The following is a 17,537-nucleotide window of genomic DNA, read 5'->3' on the forward strand; positions in this document are numbered from 1 at the left end:
GCTGCACTGCAATAGATCACGTGGAATCATATTTTAAATGTATAAGAATGTGAATTGCTGGTGTCAGGTCAATTACATTAGAGATACATTTTACGCAGCACCAGAAAATTCATTGGTATTTTTCCGAGGCAAACCAAGAAGGTATCACAGTCTTTCAGTGTCTACAAAGGCCTATACTTGGGTAAAGGTGCGATCTGATTCAGAAGAGATTCATTCACGAGAGTGCTGCCTGAGGCCCTGTTACAATTACAGCCAAACCAGGCCTAGAGACAGAACTATTTCCACGAAAGGTATAGGAAAGTGTCAGAATTCATCCTCAGGGGAGCACCACAAAGGCAGGTGATGGGTGTCAGGAAGTAGTAGCATGCCTGGGTAGGAGCTTACTATTAAATACATTTTGACCAATGGCTGAAACACAAGAAAGGTTTCCAGGCATACCAGGGGATTATCATAACACAGCTGTCAATCACACAAAAGCGACTAACCAATCTTCCCTAGAAGCTGGATGAACGTCAAGTTCACCTGAGTTCCAGTAAGATGTAAAGTTGAATTTTGCATGGAGCCTGCCATAAAGGTAAATAACAATATTTTTTAGGTTTTGCCTACACTGCGCTTGTGCTGTGCTTGTGAAATGTATTGTTTTTAATATAAATTTAAAAGGGGCTTTCATCCATAATCTCTTTCCTGACTTTTCCATTAGTTAATGTGCCTGCCACTTTCTGTTCCTCCATTTCTATTGCCTGTAGCAGATTTTCCTGCTTTTACCAATGCTTGTTCCTCATCTACTTCTCTTATCAGTTTCCCATAGCCGAAATACGGTCAACATCACTTTGGTGGAGCTATTTTTAATTAACGTTTTACCTCTTTTTGCATTTATGGTTGCAGCGGATTTATATAGCAAGTTATTGAGAGATTAAGTGATTTGCCCAGAATCACAGAATGTTGTGCCGCCAAGACTCGGATCGGGATCCCCAGCTCTCTAGTCAGCAGCTCTGGCCGCTGCACCACATCCTCTCCACTCCCGTGTTGCTCGTCATTATTCTTCACAAGCGAAATCGATGCATTACCAATGCTTGTATTTGTATGGGTTACATGGCAAGGGCGTAGGAAGGGGGGTGCGGGCCACCCCGGGTGTCATCACTGAGGGGGGTGACAAAATAGCAAAAATATGTGTTTTAAACACATCTTTTTTGCAATTTTGTCAAGCCGGGGTTGACAAGAAATTTTACGCACCGGGTACCACCTGACTTTGCTACCCTACTGTTCCTTAGAAGACCCTGTACCCCGCTGAGGATCCCCTTCTGCCATCAAACTAGCAGACAACGCCAAAGAGTGGCCTCTCATCACGGAGAATACTAATAGAGGTTGGTCAGAACTGCCGAGGCTTCCGGCTCCCTTTCCAATTTGCTCAGCACTGCAACCCATTTTTTCCAAACACCGTCGATTGTTCACTGTCTACCTGTTTGCATAGCCCCTCTCCCTTCTCTTGGGAAGCCAGAAACAATTTAGCATGGCGCCGAGACTCGAGCCGGGATCCCCAGTTCTCGAGTCAGCAGCTCTGGCCTCTGCGTCACATCCACTCCACTCCTGTGTTGCTTGTCATCATTCTTCACAGGCGAAACTAATACAGTACCAATGCTTGTTTCCCTTGTCATCACTGGAGAACAAAGCAAACAAGAATGTGTATCTTTTAATTTAAAAAAATTGTCTAGTATATTAAAATAAAGGCGAGAACAGATGATTATAACAACCTCAGTGCCCCACATGGTACTAACTGATGGTCAGCCCAACATCACCTGGCCCATTTTTAGGTCATGCTTAGAGACAGCTTTTATTCGAAAGGCCTATTCTTGACAATGACAATACTTACAGTGGGCTTTGGGTCAGCACACTGCATATCATTAGATTGCTTCTTGTGGATCTCATTTGCTAGCTTCCTTTTTTTGATGACTTTTTGCCATCTTATTGTGTTTCTCATTCCGCTGGAGCATAGTTTTGGTCACATTCTGTTAATTGAATGACATTTATCTTTCGAAGCTCACATTCATGTTCTTATTCTTTATGCCTTTAGCACTCATTTGGAATGAATATGTTTTCTTGCTTTCGTCCTGTTTGCTTACCGCTCAGTTTTTTTTTTTTTAATTAACCCTTCCCCCATCTGTCACTCCCCTGACCCTTCTTGCTTACTGCCACCAATTGACGGTGTCTTTTAGATGCCCCCACTCCTCTGTGACTCCCCTGATCCTCCCTACAGCGCATGGCACTTTATTAAATATTTATTAAATTTATTAAATATTGACTCCCTATCCACTGTGACCCATTTGCATTGTATTTACTCCCTTCCCCACTACTCCTCTCTCGCTCCATGCTGGCCAGACTTTTGGCTTTGGAAATGCCACATATTTTTATAATGCAAAGACATTAGAAATGCCAAAAACAGTGACTGACCATGCTGAAAATATAGAAAATGTGAAAACATTTTTCTCTGTTCTTTCAAGATGGCCACTAGCTAGCGGAAATCACAGGTGAAGTTTTTACAGGATCCTTTCCAATCACCTTACATGTCCACCAGCGCAATAGCTTAGATGAAACCAGTGGATGGTGTTTTCATTCTTGAAGAAATTAACATGAGGCTCAAGCTCTTGCAGATTCACTCTTTTGTGAGTGCGATATCCAAGGCCTTATCCTCAAAGGCTTATAAAGAGTGGATTATGGATCGCCACGTCTTTGTTTTGTCAAAGAACCAACCATTTTTATGTTATGTTAAAAATATTTATAAAGCACACGTTCACCGATCGGTTTCTTGGCACTGAGAATAGGAGCAGAGATGCCGCACTAAATGTTATTTGTATGCTTGTGTAAAGAGCCATGTCTTCAAAAGTGGTCTGAATCTGAGATAAGCAAGTCATTCTGATGTTGGGTGGAAGAGAATTCCAGAACCGAGGGGCCAATACAGAAAATCTAAAACCTTCTAGTCTCTTTTTCTTAAAAGGGGGGAGCCAGAAGGGTAAGATGAGATGACCTCAAGTCACGGGAGGGAAAGTACTTTTGAATTTGGAAAGAAATAAACTCAGGGCAATTACCATTGATGGATTTAAAAATGATACATCTAGTCTTAAAGGCCATGCGCTGTTTCACCAGCAACCAATATAGTTTCCTCATCAGGGGGTAATGTGGCACCTCCTAGACGGTCTGTAGATCAGCCTGGGGCTTCAAGGGTGATAAATCTACCAATGTTCCTAATCATCCTGAACTGGAGAAAACAGGATGACACTACTGCCTCTACTTGAGGCTTCATAGAAAGTTTTTGTCAACAAGGATTCCAAGACTTTTAACTGAGTTCTTTGGCTGGGGAGGCGTACCCATTTCAGTTGGCCAAAAATTGGAATTCCGTAGGTTTAGTGTCCCTCTAGCCAGGACAATCTCCATCTTATTGGAGTTTAGTTTAAGTTGATTGCTATTCACCCAGTCATGGATGAATAGCATTGAATTTTGGACATGTATAATGGTAGCCTACAATCTCGTAATGAAATAGCAATTCTCCAAATTAAATTCCAAGAGAATCTGAATTTCATTAAAGACACAGAGGCTAACATTAACCCACCCTCCCGACCCAGAATGATGGAATATACCCTTTTCCAGAATAGTAAAAGATATATTGGAAAATGTTAAAAAAAAAGAAAGATAAATGCCATAGTTATAGATGGAAATGTATTTATAGATTGCCCTGTTGACCTCTTGTTCTTCAAGCTTGCAGAAATTGGAGTCTTAACGTTTTGTTTTCCTTCAGATAATATCCAATAGTTTGCTTCCAATAAGGAGCTTAGTCCCTCTAATGATGTTTGTTTCCAGTGGATTCAATCTTCGTTCGTCCATAAAGGAGGGAGTACGTTTTACATTTCAAAGAGGCAGATTTTCTGCACATGGACTTATTATATGTTATGAACGTTCGATTCTAGGCTGTTTGTTTTATGATGTAAAGTTCTTTCAAGTGCTGCGTGGAGTGGAATTAACCACATGACTGCTAAGGCAATTCCCCTCCTGTGCTGGAGATCCTTGAAATACATTATTTCATGACGAGCTCAGCTCGTCATAAGCACACGACCAGTGTACTGTGAGCAGCGAAGGGGTTAAAGATATACCGCAGAATGTTAGCCTCCATGACTTCTGATTCTCTAGGCAGTTACTTTGGAAAATCGCTATTTCCCTCCATGAGTTAAAAAGATCTAGCACCTTAAAGTGTACTGTAAACTCTGTGGGATAGAGCTCACCGAACCCAGGGATATAACTCTTATTATTGCAGTACTCTCTTCAGCAAAAAAACCTACTTACTTCTCTTGATCTCTTCAAGTTTTTCCATGTACTTGGTCATGCTGTTACCTACAAAGAAAAGGGCAATATTACTAACCATACAAGGTCACTGAAGGAAACTGTCTCAATACAACGACAATGGAGAACAATTGTTATAAGTAGTTTGGGGAAGAGATGGGGCAGAGACATATCTGTATGCTTTTATTCTGTTCTGAGGATGATCCCTGAAGACCCAGAAAATGTACTGAACACAAACCAACCTATTTCTTATGGACTGCTATACCCTTCGCTGTGTTCCTAGAGATGACACTGTTTATCAGAGATAAGTATCACTAGTCAATGCCCACAAGAGTTCCACTGCCCAGATAAAACCCACATAACAATATGCATTTGATGTTGTGTAAGCTTCACTCATAATATGAGTGCGCACAGGTTTGGAGTGAGCTCCCGCCACATCTTCCCTGAATGAAGTTCTATTTCGCTAGCGGTTTGCAGATCGAGCAGTGACACACACTCCCCCGCCTCCCTGACCCACCTGCATAGAGGTCTATTTGAACTAAAATAAATGCAGGGAAATTAAAAACAAGAAACAAATTGGCATCTCCTCCATATAAAAAATGACAAATCTTTTACTGAATGTTTTTTACCTGGGGGTAGAAAACCATTTTAGCATCTTCCTCACAAAGGCACTTCTTGTCCTCGACATCTCCTCCCGCCATCCCCACTTCTCCTGACACATTCACTCATTTCTCTCCCATCAAAATTTATCTTAACATTTTTCAACAAAATACACCCACCCTGCAAGGTTCTAACAGAATAAGGACAAGATGCACTGCTGCATCGGCACTTGAGCTCATACCCTGCCAAGAAATATTATCTTCCACCACAAACAACCTTCTCTGCTCCTCACCACCTTTCTTCCCAACAAAATACTACTCCCTTCCCTTCTCTAGTGCTCCCCTGCCCAGTCATTTTTCTCTTCATTCACTTACAACCCCCACAACAGCTACCATGAACCAATGCTAACTTCCACCGAATTGTCTCTGGGACATATTTAACACCTAAAGAAAAGCTGAGTTTCCGAGTTAGATATATTTTTAGGACCACCTGCTTTCCATATAAATACTACATCACTAGGTTGCTGCTATGTAAGCAACACACCTATAAGGTAGATTAACGTAGTCCCTGAATCTGGCAGCCCAAACAGACATCCTCTTCTCGAAGACTGTTTTGCTAACACTCAACAGGTTTTTAATCATAAATCAATCAAACCCATTTGGATACATATTGCTGATGTTTACCAACAAATAATACTAGTTTGATCTCCGAGCCTGCTAACAGCTGAAATTGTAATTTTTCATTCTATCTTCCACATAGTGTATCATCATTGCCATTGAAAAGATGTTTTTGGGTGCCCCCATGCGGTAACTTCTGCCTCTTTCATTGAGAATTAGCAGGGATAGCACTACACTATAGTTCACATCCTCTCCACCTAGCCTTGCCTCTTCTGAGGTTCATGAGAGGTCTATCATCCATCTAAGCTATCATTGCTTAGGATGGAGGAAAGGCATAAAGGGTTGTATTCACTGCCAAGGTGTTTGTAACTTGTGAAGGGATCCTCACTAAACCTTGGACATTTTTAAAGCGATCTGGTGCGGGTTTGCAGGCATGGGGTGAGATGGTAGACCCATCTCACAAATGCCCTTGCTTTAAAAAGACAGCAGTACCTTCTTTTCAACCATCCCGTTAAACGAGCACTATTATCAGTTGGACTTCCAGCACCAAACATATGAAGTGTGCCCTTTGTGTTTTTATGTTTATACTTTTTATGATTTTTTTAATGATCTGCTCCATAAGATCCCTGATGCTATCAGTATGCAAGCTGTGGCGTTTAATAAGTACAAACAAAGTTTCCAACACTTTCTTTTCCCATAAAAGCATTTGTCTCCAAAATACGACGTACATATTTATTATCCAACTCAGCACCCGCGAGATTTCTTGCATCGCAGGGGACTTGACACCAACTATAGAAAACAAAATCTCCAATTGGGCAATTTAATCCTAATCAGCCAACATTATAATGAACTATTAACTTTGCTGGGGAAGGCTGTTGAGCCATAATCCGACAGTGATTGGTTACCTGTGTCAAGCCTTGTCCTGACGTGCTGATACTTTGGGTTGTTTGGAATCCTCTTCTTTAAATACTGTGAAAAAAGAAACACAGACTAATCAATATTAAAGTAACCTTTCACAATGGAATTCATCATTTGACCAAGACTACAGGTCCTGATTCTACAATGGAGAGATTTCCTGAGATGGGATGCCAGTGTAACACTTGCACACTGTGTAACTCTGTCACGTATCGGAAAATGGTCTGTTTCAATGTTTCCTTACCACCCTGCCTGCCTCTGAATCCAGTCTACATGTTTTACTTCTTGGCAGTAAATTCATTACTATTGCCCACTGCAATGAACCGTTGCGAAGGGGCACGCTTTTTTTTTTAAAGAGTTGCATTTTTCCCTAATACTGCATTAAGTGTTACCTTGGCCAATAGTGTTAATTCAAATTAAGGGTGAATTGTGATTCGTTCAACTGCACTCTTTCTCGTTCAAATATGTTCAAGAACGTCTCCTTTCTTTTACACATTGGATTAACAATCCCTTAAAAACACTGGAGATGGATGTTTTGAAAATAATTGATGAAATATTGGATTATTCTGAAAAACATCATTTAAAACAGGAAAGTCACGAAATAGGAGATGCCATATTTTCTTACAAACCAGAAAACAGCTTTTGTATGTAATGACTTGAAATGTTGGTTATCTGTCTGAAACGTAACCCATTTGAAGCTAAAAAGAAAAAGTTACTTACCTTTGGTAACGATCTTTCTAGTGGATACTCTTTCTAACTGCATATTCCTCACCTGAATGTCTCAGATGTTGGACTGAATCCAGAAATATTTCAATACCTCTCCAGACAGTTCTGTTGGCTCCATTTTGGCATCAGAAGCAATGTTGTTGTGATGTCACTGGAGTTGTAGAGCGCCCCCACCGGTACGCTGATTTCAGTTTCCCATTAAAGTTTTACAAGTCTTTGAGGGTAACGAGCCAAGAACGACATTCGCTGAGTAAGGTGCAGTACTATTTCTAGGATTGTGATCTTATACAAATGTTCGATCTACTAACCCAGTCATGGAAATTGGGAGGAGGGCGGCTCGGTGAGTAATCTGCAAGTAGTTAGAGTATCCACCACAAAGATCCTTACCGAAGGCAAGTAACTTTTTCTTCTAATGGATATTTCTACCTGCATATTCCTCACCTTTTGAAAAGATGCCCCATATAGTACCCAACCAGGAGGAGGGTGAATGGCTGGTTAAACTAAACTGCCCGAAGGAGAGAGCATGCAAAGGGACCTACCCTCCGCACCACTGTGTGCAAGCAGTAATACTTTGCAAAAGTGTGGCAGGAAACACAAGCTGCCACTCTGTAGGTGCTGAAACGTGGAGCATATTAAAACCTTGAGAAACAGATTGAGGTCCCATTTTGGCATTTGGAAGGAAGCGTTGTCCAACCTCAAGTATCAGATACAGGAGCTGTGCAGGGTCATCACAGTCCCTGCAAAGTGTTTAAAGCCTGAACGTTTGGTGGGGTAACATCCTGTTCTGCACATAAAATTTTGTTTTGAATTTGACAAAATGTTGAAGAATTCTCGGAGGAAAGTTGAAGCTCCAGATACAGGTTGATGGCTAGGAAAAGAATGAAACTGACATCAGGGAATGTGTGGCAGCGCTTTATGGCTCCATTGACATTACAATGATGTCAAAATAGGTGTACCCAAATGCTTTAATTAGTGGGGCACCTTTGGCTGTTAATCTTTCCAACTACACCCAGACCACTAAGATAAGTCCTTGGGACGCTCCTCCAAAAGTGTTCCAATAACTGGGCAGGATGCAGGACCCAATGATGAAGCATGCTATGCATTTTGTGTGGGTTAGAGTCCTTTATTTATTTATTTTTTTAAAGGACAATTTTTCCTGGTTGGAGATAGGTACTGAAGTAATATATTCCTACTGATAGGACTCTTCAGATAAGAATTAATTACTAATTGAAATTAAATGTAGTAATAATCTGTAGTGGAGAGTGGAATTTCGTTAGAAGTCTGCAGTGCTAGACAAAATAAAATGATGTTCCGGAGATCTACTCATGTACATTTGATTTCCTCAAACTCTCCCTCAATTCTGTAATTACTAAGACTTGCACATGAAACTAAATAAATAACTAACTTCTTCTTTTGGGGTGCATGAAATATCTGGATGTTTTTAATTAATGTATACCGGTTACTTTTTTTCGGTTCTCGTCTGCCTGAGATATAATGAAGGAACACTTACTGAACCTCTCTCTTCTACCAACTAGCTTTGCTGTGTTTTTTAATCAGTAGCAGATAATTACTCACTTTTGTCTTCCAGCATATGAGTGCTTTTTGAGCTTTTAATGCCATTTACTTCAACTGGTTATAATTGGTTCACTCAAGTCACAGCACATTTGAAGATAAAAAAGTAATATTGACAAGGAAAACCTACAATATTTGTATATTTTTGGTACTTTATTTGCAGTATGTTTACTATATTCTGCAAGAGTAAGGGGCCAATATGCTGAATGATCTAACAGTAGTTCTCAAAACCCCAGCTAACGTCAAACAAAGCAATATTCTAGAATACTAATTTGGAGGATTGTTAGAGAAGCAATACCGGAAGAAGAGGATTGTTTTTTCTCTGTACTGGATGACCCTGTTAAGATGGGTATCTAGGAAGGCTTGTGAACCTCAACCAAGAGCCAAAGTTGTCATGTATTAGAGTAAATTAAAACACTTCGGAGCAACAATCTCTCATATTGAAATGGCATATATTTTAACAAAGGAGCTCAATAGAATTACACTAAGGTATACAATAAAAACAAGCTTTTATTGTAATGTTAGTCAAAAAAATGCATTTGTTGCAGGTATCAGTAAAAGGATCATGAAGTCAGTTTTGTCCATTCATGATCGTATATTCCGTTCCAACCAGGTGCTTGCAGATTTAGTGAAAACATTTGGGTACAATCAAAAATAATACTTCCTCTGTCACCTTCAATGCAAATATACTTGTCATAACTTCAAAAATAACCATTTTTTTCTATCTCTACCAAACCTCCTTCAGGTATAATGCACATTTAGACTCTAGCCACCCCAATAGGAAACATAAATAACATACCAACTTAATTCATAAATAATAACTGCAATCAAAGACTCAGGATCACAGTGCTCAAAACAAAATTGAGGTGTCTAACACGTAGATCACCCAATCACACATAGAACAACCAGTCTACCAGAGTGAACCTAAGCATGAAATATGCAATGGAAATTATTCATTTACAAATAAGAGAAGGCCCCAAACTCTCTTAAATACAACATTTGTAAATAACATATATCCAAAATGGGACTGTTATCAAACCTACTGCCACTCCAAGCCTTTTATAGCTGCCTTGTAACAAAGATATACCTACTGGCAATGGTAACACAAAGTCCAGCTATCATATGCTATACCGCACAATGCTCCAGCCGAGGCTCTTATTCACTAGAAACAGCACTCACTGGCACCTTTCAGTCACAAGCAAGGAGCAAAATAAGATTCTGATGAGATACTTTTTTTTTAATTTCATGGCAAAGCCAGCTTGGTCTCGATTCTTCTAATAAGATTACATTTCATGCACAGTTTGTCAATTTACTGTCGAGATATGGTGGTTTAAGATCACTTTTTATATGAAACTACAGTGGTGTGCAATGATTTGCAGCCCGGCAAATCTCTACATGTTCAACAAAAGGCCAATGACAGCTGCTATCTGCAGAAAATGGGTCCAAACACTATGTTTAATCTGGTCTTTCTTTAAAGCTCGGGCATTCTGGATTATGACAGTGTCTTGTCCCTTCATTCCCTGGCATCGCTGTGGGAAAACCAATCTTGCTGGACTTCCAATTAATGCACTTGCTGTCAGTGCTTAATTTGTTCCCATGGTTGTCAATGAGGTCCTCCGGCACTCATTTTTGGGGACGGGCATTTATGTTTCTCAACAGATATTTCTCAAGAGCAAGAAAGGGACAAACACACAATGTGGAAAGAAAGAGCAAGAGAAAGACGCTAACACAATCACACAGGAAGAAAGCGAAAATCCACCAGAGGACGATAAAGGGGCAGGTAGTGTCTGGTAATAACATAACATAAGTATTCGTAAAGCCACCAACGGGGTATCTTGGAGCTGAATAACAGATGTTTATTGTTACCCAACTCAATGGTACTCATTTTATCGACCTCAGATGGATGAAAGACTGAGTTGATCCGACAGGATTTGAACCTGTGACCATGAGGTCGAACACAGGCCCCAGCAGTGGATGCATTAATCCACTGAGCCACCAGACTGGTAGTGGATTAAAGACTGGTGTGAACTGAAGGCACCAGCCTTAATATTTGACAAGCCAACATCTAATAGTGCTGGCCGCAGGCTTCTTGGTACAGGCACTAATTCCTTTAAAAAGTAAGCTCTTCCTACTGCCTAGCCTCCATATCTCTGATCTGGCTTATTTACAGTTCTATGACAATAGTGCAAATCAAATTCCTATACTTTTTAGTACAAGCTTATCTGCCTTCTTCAGACTAATCACACATAGCCACTAGCCATAGCTACTTTGCCTAGATCCTTTCTAAGAAACCACTCTGCTTCTTTAGAAGGTGAAAAAGTAAATTAGGATCTTTTCAAAAAACACATCACATTCCCCAGTTTCTGGCCCCACCAAAGTTTACATCACACTTCTCGATTCCAAATGACCATGACTGCAACTCACCACTGTGTCAGGAAGAAGATGAAAGGACGATTGAAATCCATGCCAAACGTTGGCCATGGTCTTAGGTGAGACTTAATACCGTCCGCTTAGAGAGTGTAAAATCGGCTGCAGGACAGAAGGCTTGCTTCAGACACTGTGAAGGAAGCTCGGATACCTTGCGTAAAACATGTAGTTACTGCACTGGCCTTACCTCCGTCTTCTAAATTATTGCACAGTTCGGTCACATGCTTCTGTGCAATGGGCGATGGAACAAATCAACTTAAGTATAATGAGAATTTTGTAGATAAAATCAAGAGGGATTAGCTAGGAATTGACTTGGGATCAAAAAGATAACAATGTAATGGTAAGTTCCTCGAATTTTGAAAAGGAACTGGTCATCGTGTTGTTGTCAAGGGTGCACACGTATTTAGTGAGCTGGAAGACATCAAACTGACTGACTACTTTTTCAGTGATGATATCTCATAGGAGCTAGTGAAACTAAGGTTGAGGCAATATTGGTTGTTATGCACTGAGAATCAATCCTTTCACTGTAAACAGTTCTGGTGAGTCCCTTAAAATGCTCACTGGAATAATAAAGGTTTCGAGCTATAGTAGTTTCTGCGTATACATTACAGGAAAGCGGTTATGCAATCTGTATTAAAACAAGGACTCAGGAAGACCACCCAAGATCACACGATGTATTGAAATCCTCGAGGGCTTTACGCACAATGTTAAAAGAAGCTATTCCAACCATACATAAGGCATTACGAGAGGATGGTTTTTTTTGGGGGGGAGGGATCCGGGGGGGGGGGTTAAAAACTCAAGATATGTTACTAGAATGAATGCGATTCCGGAGAGCATACGGCTGCAAGTGCTTCTAATTCGTCAAATACATATGGTGACATTACTAATGCGTTTAAGTACACTACTTTAGGAAATTGAGGAACCAGGTAAGGAGAAAAGGAAAACATGGAACGCCAGGCGACTGTGGGTGTGTTATTTTATTTCAGATTGTTCTTTGGTGGAAAAGAGAATGGAAGTGTTAACGCATAATTTGGGGATCTGGCTGCATTGGTAAGTGGATGCATGAAAGACAGGCATTAGTAATGGTTCTGGTTAATAACTGAATGTACCCTTTCAATCATTGATAGGTTTAGGCACTCAATAAGTAATTACACGTACACTCTGTCACTCATCCTTGTACTCATGCATCTATTCACCCACCCACTCGTTCTTAGTCATCCACTTACATAACCACAGTGAATATACATCAGTTCAACAACATGTGCAAATTTAAAATAAAAGTAGATAGAGAATACATGCTGCTGCCTAAACATGGCGGGCATAAGCTTGTCATAACAAATAAAAATAACTACACATTGAGAATGGGCAGGTAGAGACTCAGCTATCAGATGCGAACTGAGTGGCACTTGTGGGTCAGTTTAAGCATTCATTCAGCTACAGGTAGCAAATATGTCAAAGTTCTTCAAAGTGTAGTATCCCTCAAGTTTGACATTGTTCCACTCCAGTGCGCTGACTACAGTTTTTTCGTAAACGGAGCTCGCTTTGTGTGTCTCTCTGAAATGTTACGTCAAATACATTTTTCAGTGAGCAAGGGATGTCACCCCCAAAAATAAAATGTTTCAAACACTGAAAGGACTGTCGCAAACAAATGTCTGTGACGGATTCCCATCAGGTGTGCCTGTGGTGCCCGAGGCCGAGCCTATCTGTGACGGATTCCCATCAGGTGTACCTGTGGTGCCCGAGGCCGAGCCTAGCTCCAAGGCCTGCTGCGACTTCAGTTAGTTGAGCTATCATTTTCTACTTACATTTTTGAGTGTTGATTTGAGACTCACCCATTTCAACTAAATGAAGAAGCAAATAAGCCATACGCACAGATGGCATAAGCCTATAAAATACCGACCTTGCTGCCAGATAATTGAGTGCAATTCATTATTTAAAAAGTTTAGAAAAAATGACTTAAAGCTAATTTAGACTGAAAATTAGATCCAATATCACTCTGTATCAACAACTTTCACGAGTAGGCTTTTCACGGACATCACCTGAATATATCTAAGCAACGAATGAAAGCTCTCTTCATTTTGGCCAGAGCCGAGCCCAACCAATCATTTACATTTTTTCTTTCATAATATTGGCCAAAAAATAATAGATGTAAAAGTGATTTCACTGTACTGGTGCCAACATCCACCTGGTCTGTCAAAGAGAGCTGACAATTTTATAAGCTGTAAATGCTTACATTCTAACCTGCCTCATTGTTTTGGAATTTCTGTCTAAAACTCTATTAATTATCAAATAAAGAGCATTGAAAATCATCCCCAATTCTTGAAATCATTAAAGGCATGGTTCTTTCCCATCTTTACAATAAAAAGATATGTAAAGTATGATCTGCACAAACTGGCATATGGGTATCTGCTTCTGTGCTATCTGCCATACTTTCGACAACTCTTCACGCACATGCAATAAGCCGGTCACTGCACCATGCTCCAAGCGCTGCCTTATTCGAACATCATGTACCTCAACCAAGAACTACCACATAGGGCATATACCACATACATCACATTTCAATGACCCTCTTTTAAAAGTGAACCCAGGAGGCAATAAAATAAATCATGGCGGTTTGCAGCTTTGTCACGGGTACGAAGGGCTAGATAAATGTCCTATGACACAGTGAAAATCAATAGCTTCTCACAAGCACAGGATAAAAAAAGTTACTGTTCATTTCTTTTCTAAAAAAAAAAAAATATATTATTACTTTTTAACCTGGACATAAAGTGCATTGCTAATAAACGTTCAGTTTACAACCTTTAAAAAAAAAATTCAGCTAAAATTGTTATCGTTTGTTAGACATAACCTGATAAAACCATATTCCTTGTAAACGTGACTTATCCAAGGCCAGATCTAAAATGGATTATTCCAATTTACCATGGTGCTTGGTGATTCTTTGTAAATTGGGGTAATTTTAAAGGGACAATATCTAGCAGAAACAGTGGTTCTGCCAGTATTTATTGGTGAAGAATTTGTACTAGCTTTTTGCTCGTGCCAATGAACGAGTTTTCAAATACAGCAGTGTGGTACTAAAATACATTTATGAAAGCAATACCCCTTAAAGAAAATAGGAAGAAAGTTTTAAATGTGAGGTGATGTGATCATTAAACATGATTCGGCTCCTCTCCAAATAAGGCACTATGCTCCTTATGTATCACAAAGCACTTCCTCTCAGACACAGAAGGGGTAAAACCCTATCATAAATCAGACCCTATAAGTAGATGCTATCAATGCTAGCAATGCTATAACAAATGCTCTAGGTACAGGAACCGTTAGTGTTCATATTTTAAGAAACATTTCCACTTCGCTAGAGGCAGCAAGAAATCAGTTTAAACATTTGTCCCTAGCACTTAACTCTCCTGTTCCTCACACAGTTTTGCCATGAAAAGAACACGAGGCATTAATTCATTTTGTAAAGAAAATTTAAACAAATAAATAAATACCACTGTGATAGTATCTGATAAAAACTTTCAGTTCAAACCACATCAAATGAAATTGAAAACAAATTTGTAAAGTGCACAAATATCAAGTGGCGTCACAGCGCTATAGGCAATAGATCTAACTATGCAAAGGACCAGGATGACACCCTAGACGACCAGGGTGAAACAGAATCACTCTGTTAGCCAGGTTTTAAGGGCCTTTCTAAAGGCTACGTGATTCTCCAGGCCAGTTAGGTGGTGCGGAAGGGTGTTCCACAGCTTAGCTGTGGCCACTGAAAAGGATCTACCTCGCATTCTGCAATTTCTGAATCACCACTAAATTATGCTTGGCAGAGTGAAGTGACCTGGTCAGCAAATACCAATGAAATTTGGCTCGAATAGCCTGAGGTTCTGACCTATACAGGGCTTTATGCACAATACATAAGGCGTTAAAGATTATACGCTTACTGATTAGAAGCCAGTGCAGATTGACTAGCTCGGCTGAGACTGATTGGTACTTAGGAATGCCTTACACTTGCATTCTGAATAGTTTTGTGTTGAAGAGAATATTTGTTAATATTCAAATAAAGGTCCTTACAGTAATCAATCCCCGAGGAGATCAATTCCAGAACTACTGTTTAATGAGCTGTTTGTGGGATGCAGGGAACAGCTTTCCGTAATATTCTATTTGAGGGATGTAGGGAAAACTTTCTGCAATATTTTAACAGTATTAAAACATGAAGATACTGTCAGGCTCACCGTAGATCAAAGGATAATGGATGATCAACAATGACCCCAAGATCTTTTGTAGATTTCACCAGAGAAGGCAGGATTCCCAATGCATCTGGCCACCAGTTATTGTTCCAGACCGAGGGCTGACCTCCAAAAATAATTACCTCAGTTTTATATGCATTTAATTTAAGGCAGTTATCCCTCATCCAAAAGGAAATTGCTTTCATGCAGTTGTTAAAATGCTTATTAAGTGCATCTAAAATAGATATAATGATATGTGTATCACCAGGGTAACCAAAAGCCTAAAAACAAATGGATCGAATTAGCTCAGCTGAGGGGGATACATAGAAGGCTTAGTGAGGAACCCGGAGTTACCCCACAAGGGAAAAAGGTCTAAGTGTAACCTCACCACAAGTAACTGTATTCTTTCTGTTAAAAATGACCTTAGAAGATTCAATGCATGTCTTTAAATTCCAACTGAGCTAAGCAAGAATTAAGAAACACCTGGGAGACCGAATCGAGCTATCTACCACTGAAACCAGGGTAGTTCCTTTACTATGGGCGCTAAGAAAGTCAAACTGTGAGGGGTCCAATCATTCATTGTGCTCCATGAATGACATAAGCTGGGGGGCGGAGCTAGCCGGCGTCAATGGCGGACGCGTAAGAGCGGAGCTCCGAGCCAGCGCCACCACCTATCCGGCATTAATCCTTTATTAGCAGTGCCACACACGAATAACCAGCGGACGTCGTCCCCCCTATCCCTAACGGATCTCCGGCTGCAATTTTGGCGGAAATCGGCCTAGGGAAACCCTACTTTGCCCGACTACCCTACTGACGCCGGACCAGGCCCGAATCCCCGGCCTTTCCTGCCCGGCGAGGCCGAGCGACGTCACCCGACGTGCGGCAGAGGCGAGCGGACGGCTGGGGGTCTGACGATACCTTGCGGTGGCTGGCCCTCCGACTGCCCCACGCTGTGGAACCGCGCACCGGAGGTGCTGACACACACCTGAGAGCCGGCGGGGGCAGCGAGGGAGACACCGGTGCGACCGCAGGGCCGGTTGCGGACCACGTGGCGACCGCGGATCACCCCGAAGGTAGGCTCGGCCCGGGCCCCAGCCTGGCATGCATCCCCACAGCTGAGGAGCGCTGGGCTTTGATCAGGGAGCGGGCAGCCTCCGGGGGGCAGAGGTCTCCCCCCACGAGAACGGACTTCTTTTGCTGCCCTGGGCCACATTGGGGATACTGGAGGGCGACCTTCCGGCCATTCCGGAGGATAATCACGGGCATAAGTGGCGACACCGGGCCCCAGCAGGCCGCGCTCCCCACGCAGCCCAGCTTACAGCACCACTGCAGCCACTCACTGCCAGCGAGGGTGCAAACACGTAGCTCCGGCATACAGTGAGTCCCCCGTCGGGGAGAGCCACTGCCTCCCCGAATCTTCACAATGGGCAAGGGAGACCGGACGCAAACGAAGCTGACGTTCGAGCAGCGAAGGCAGAAGGAACCGGAACAACCGGCTGCCCAGTCTCCGAACACGGCTGGTGACCAGAGTCCCTCACTGTGCGCCGAGATAAAAGAGATGCTTACCACTATGGAGAAAGGGCTGCAGGAGGGTATGTCGGCCATTGGAAGCAAGATTGATGCACTGGCCTATCGGATGGACCGGATGACAGAAAGAGTGGACAAGCACGCGGAGAGGCTGGACATGGCAGAACGCAGACTCACTGAGGCGGAGGAGGCGCAAACCGAGTGGGACTCTGACCGTAAACAATTTGGTAGATTACTTCAGGTCATCCAGGAGAAGTCGGAGGACTTGGAGGCGCGTTCCCGGCGCTCCAACATCCGCGTCACGGGCGTGGCTGAGTCGACCCAAACGGGCAAAATGGAACTGTTTATTGAAAAGCTCCTGAAGACGATGCTGGGGGACGACACCTTCTCGCCAATGTTCATAGTGGAACGCGCCCATCGCACCCTCGGCCCGAGGCCCCCCCCGGGCGCCAACCCTAGGCCGATTATAGCGAAATTGTTAAATTACAGGGATAGAGACGCTGCCCTCAGAGCGGCCCGTGAAAAGGGCAAACTACAGTACGAGGGAATGGACATATCGCTATACCCGGACTTCACTTCGAAGGTACAGGAGGAGAGACGGAGATTTGTT

The 17,537-nt window shown here is 41.9% G+C and overlaps 1 protein-coding gene across 1 annotated transcript in view; it reads right to left on the reverse strand.

The window, feature by feature from the left end:
• CEP41 (centrosomal protein 41) overlaps positions 1 to 17,537 on the reverse strand; it is a 115,620-nt gene that overhangs the window by 56,249 nt on the left and 41,834 nt on the right. The window contains exons 2-3 of the mRNA XM_086918912.1: positions 6,452 to 6,515; positions 4,333 to 4,380 (exon numbers count right to left, since the gene is read on the reverse strand). Of these exons, the coding sequence (XP_086775038.1) occupies positions 4,333 to 4,380; positions 6,452 to 6,515 (112 nt within the window). The remainder of the gene's footprint in view (positions 1 to 4,332; positions 4,381 to 6,451; positions 6,516 to 17,537) is intronic.

The sequence above is a fragment of the Lissotriton vulgaris genome, chromosome 1_1, assembly GCF_964263255.1.
Source record: "Lissotriton vulgaris chromosome 1_1, aLisVul1.2, whole genome shotgun sequence".
In the NCBI taxonomy this organism is placed as follows: domain Eukaryota; kingdom Metazoa; phylum Chordata; class Amphibia; order Caudata; family Salamandridae; genus Lissotriton; species Lissotriton vulgaris.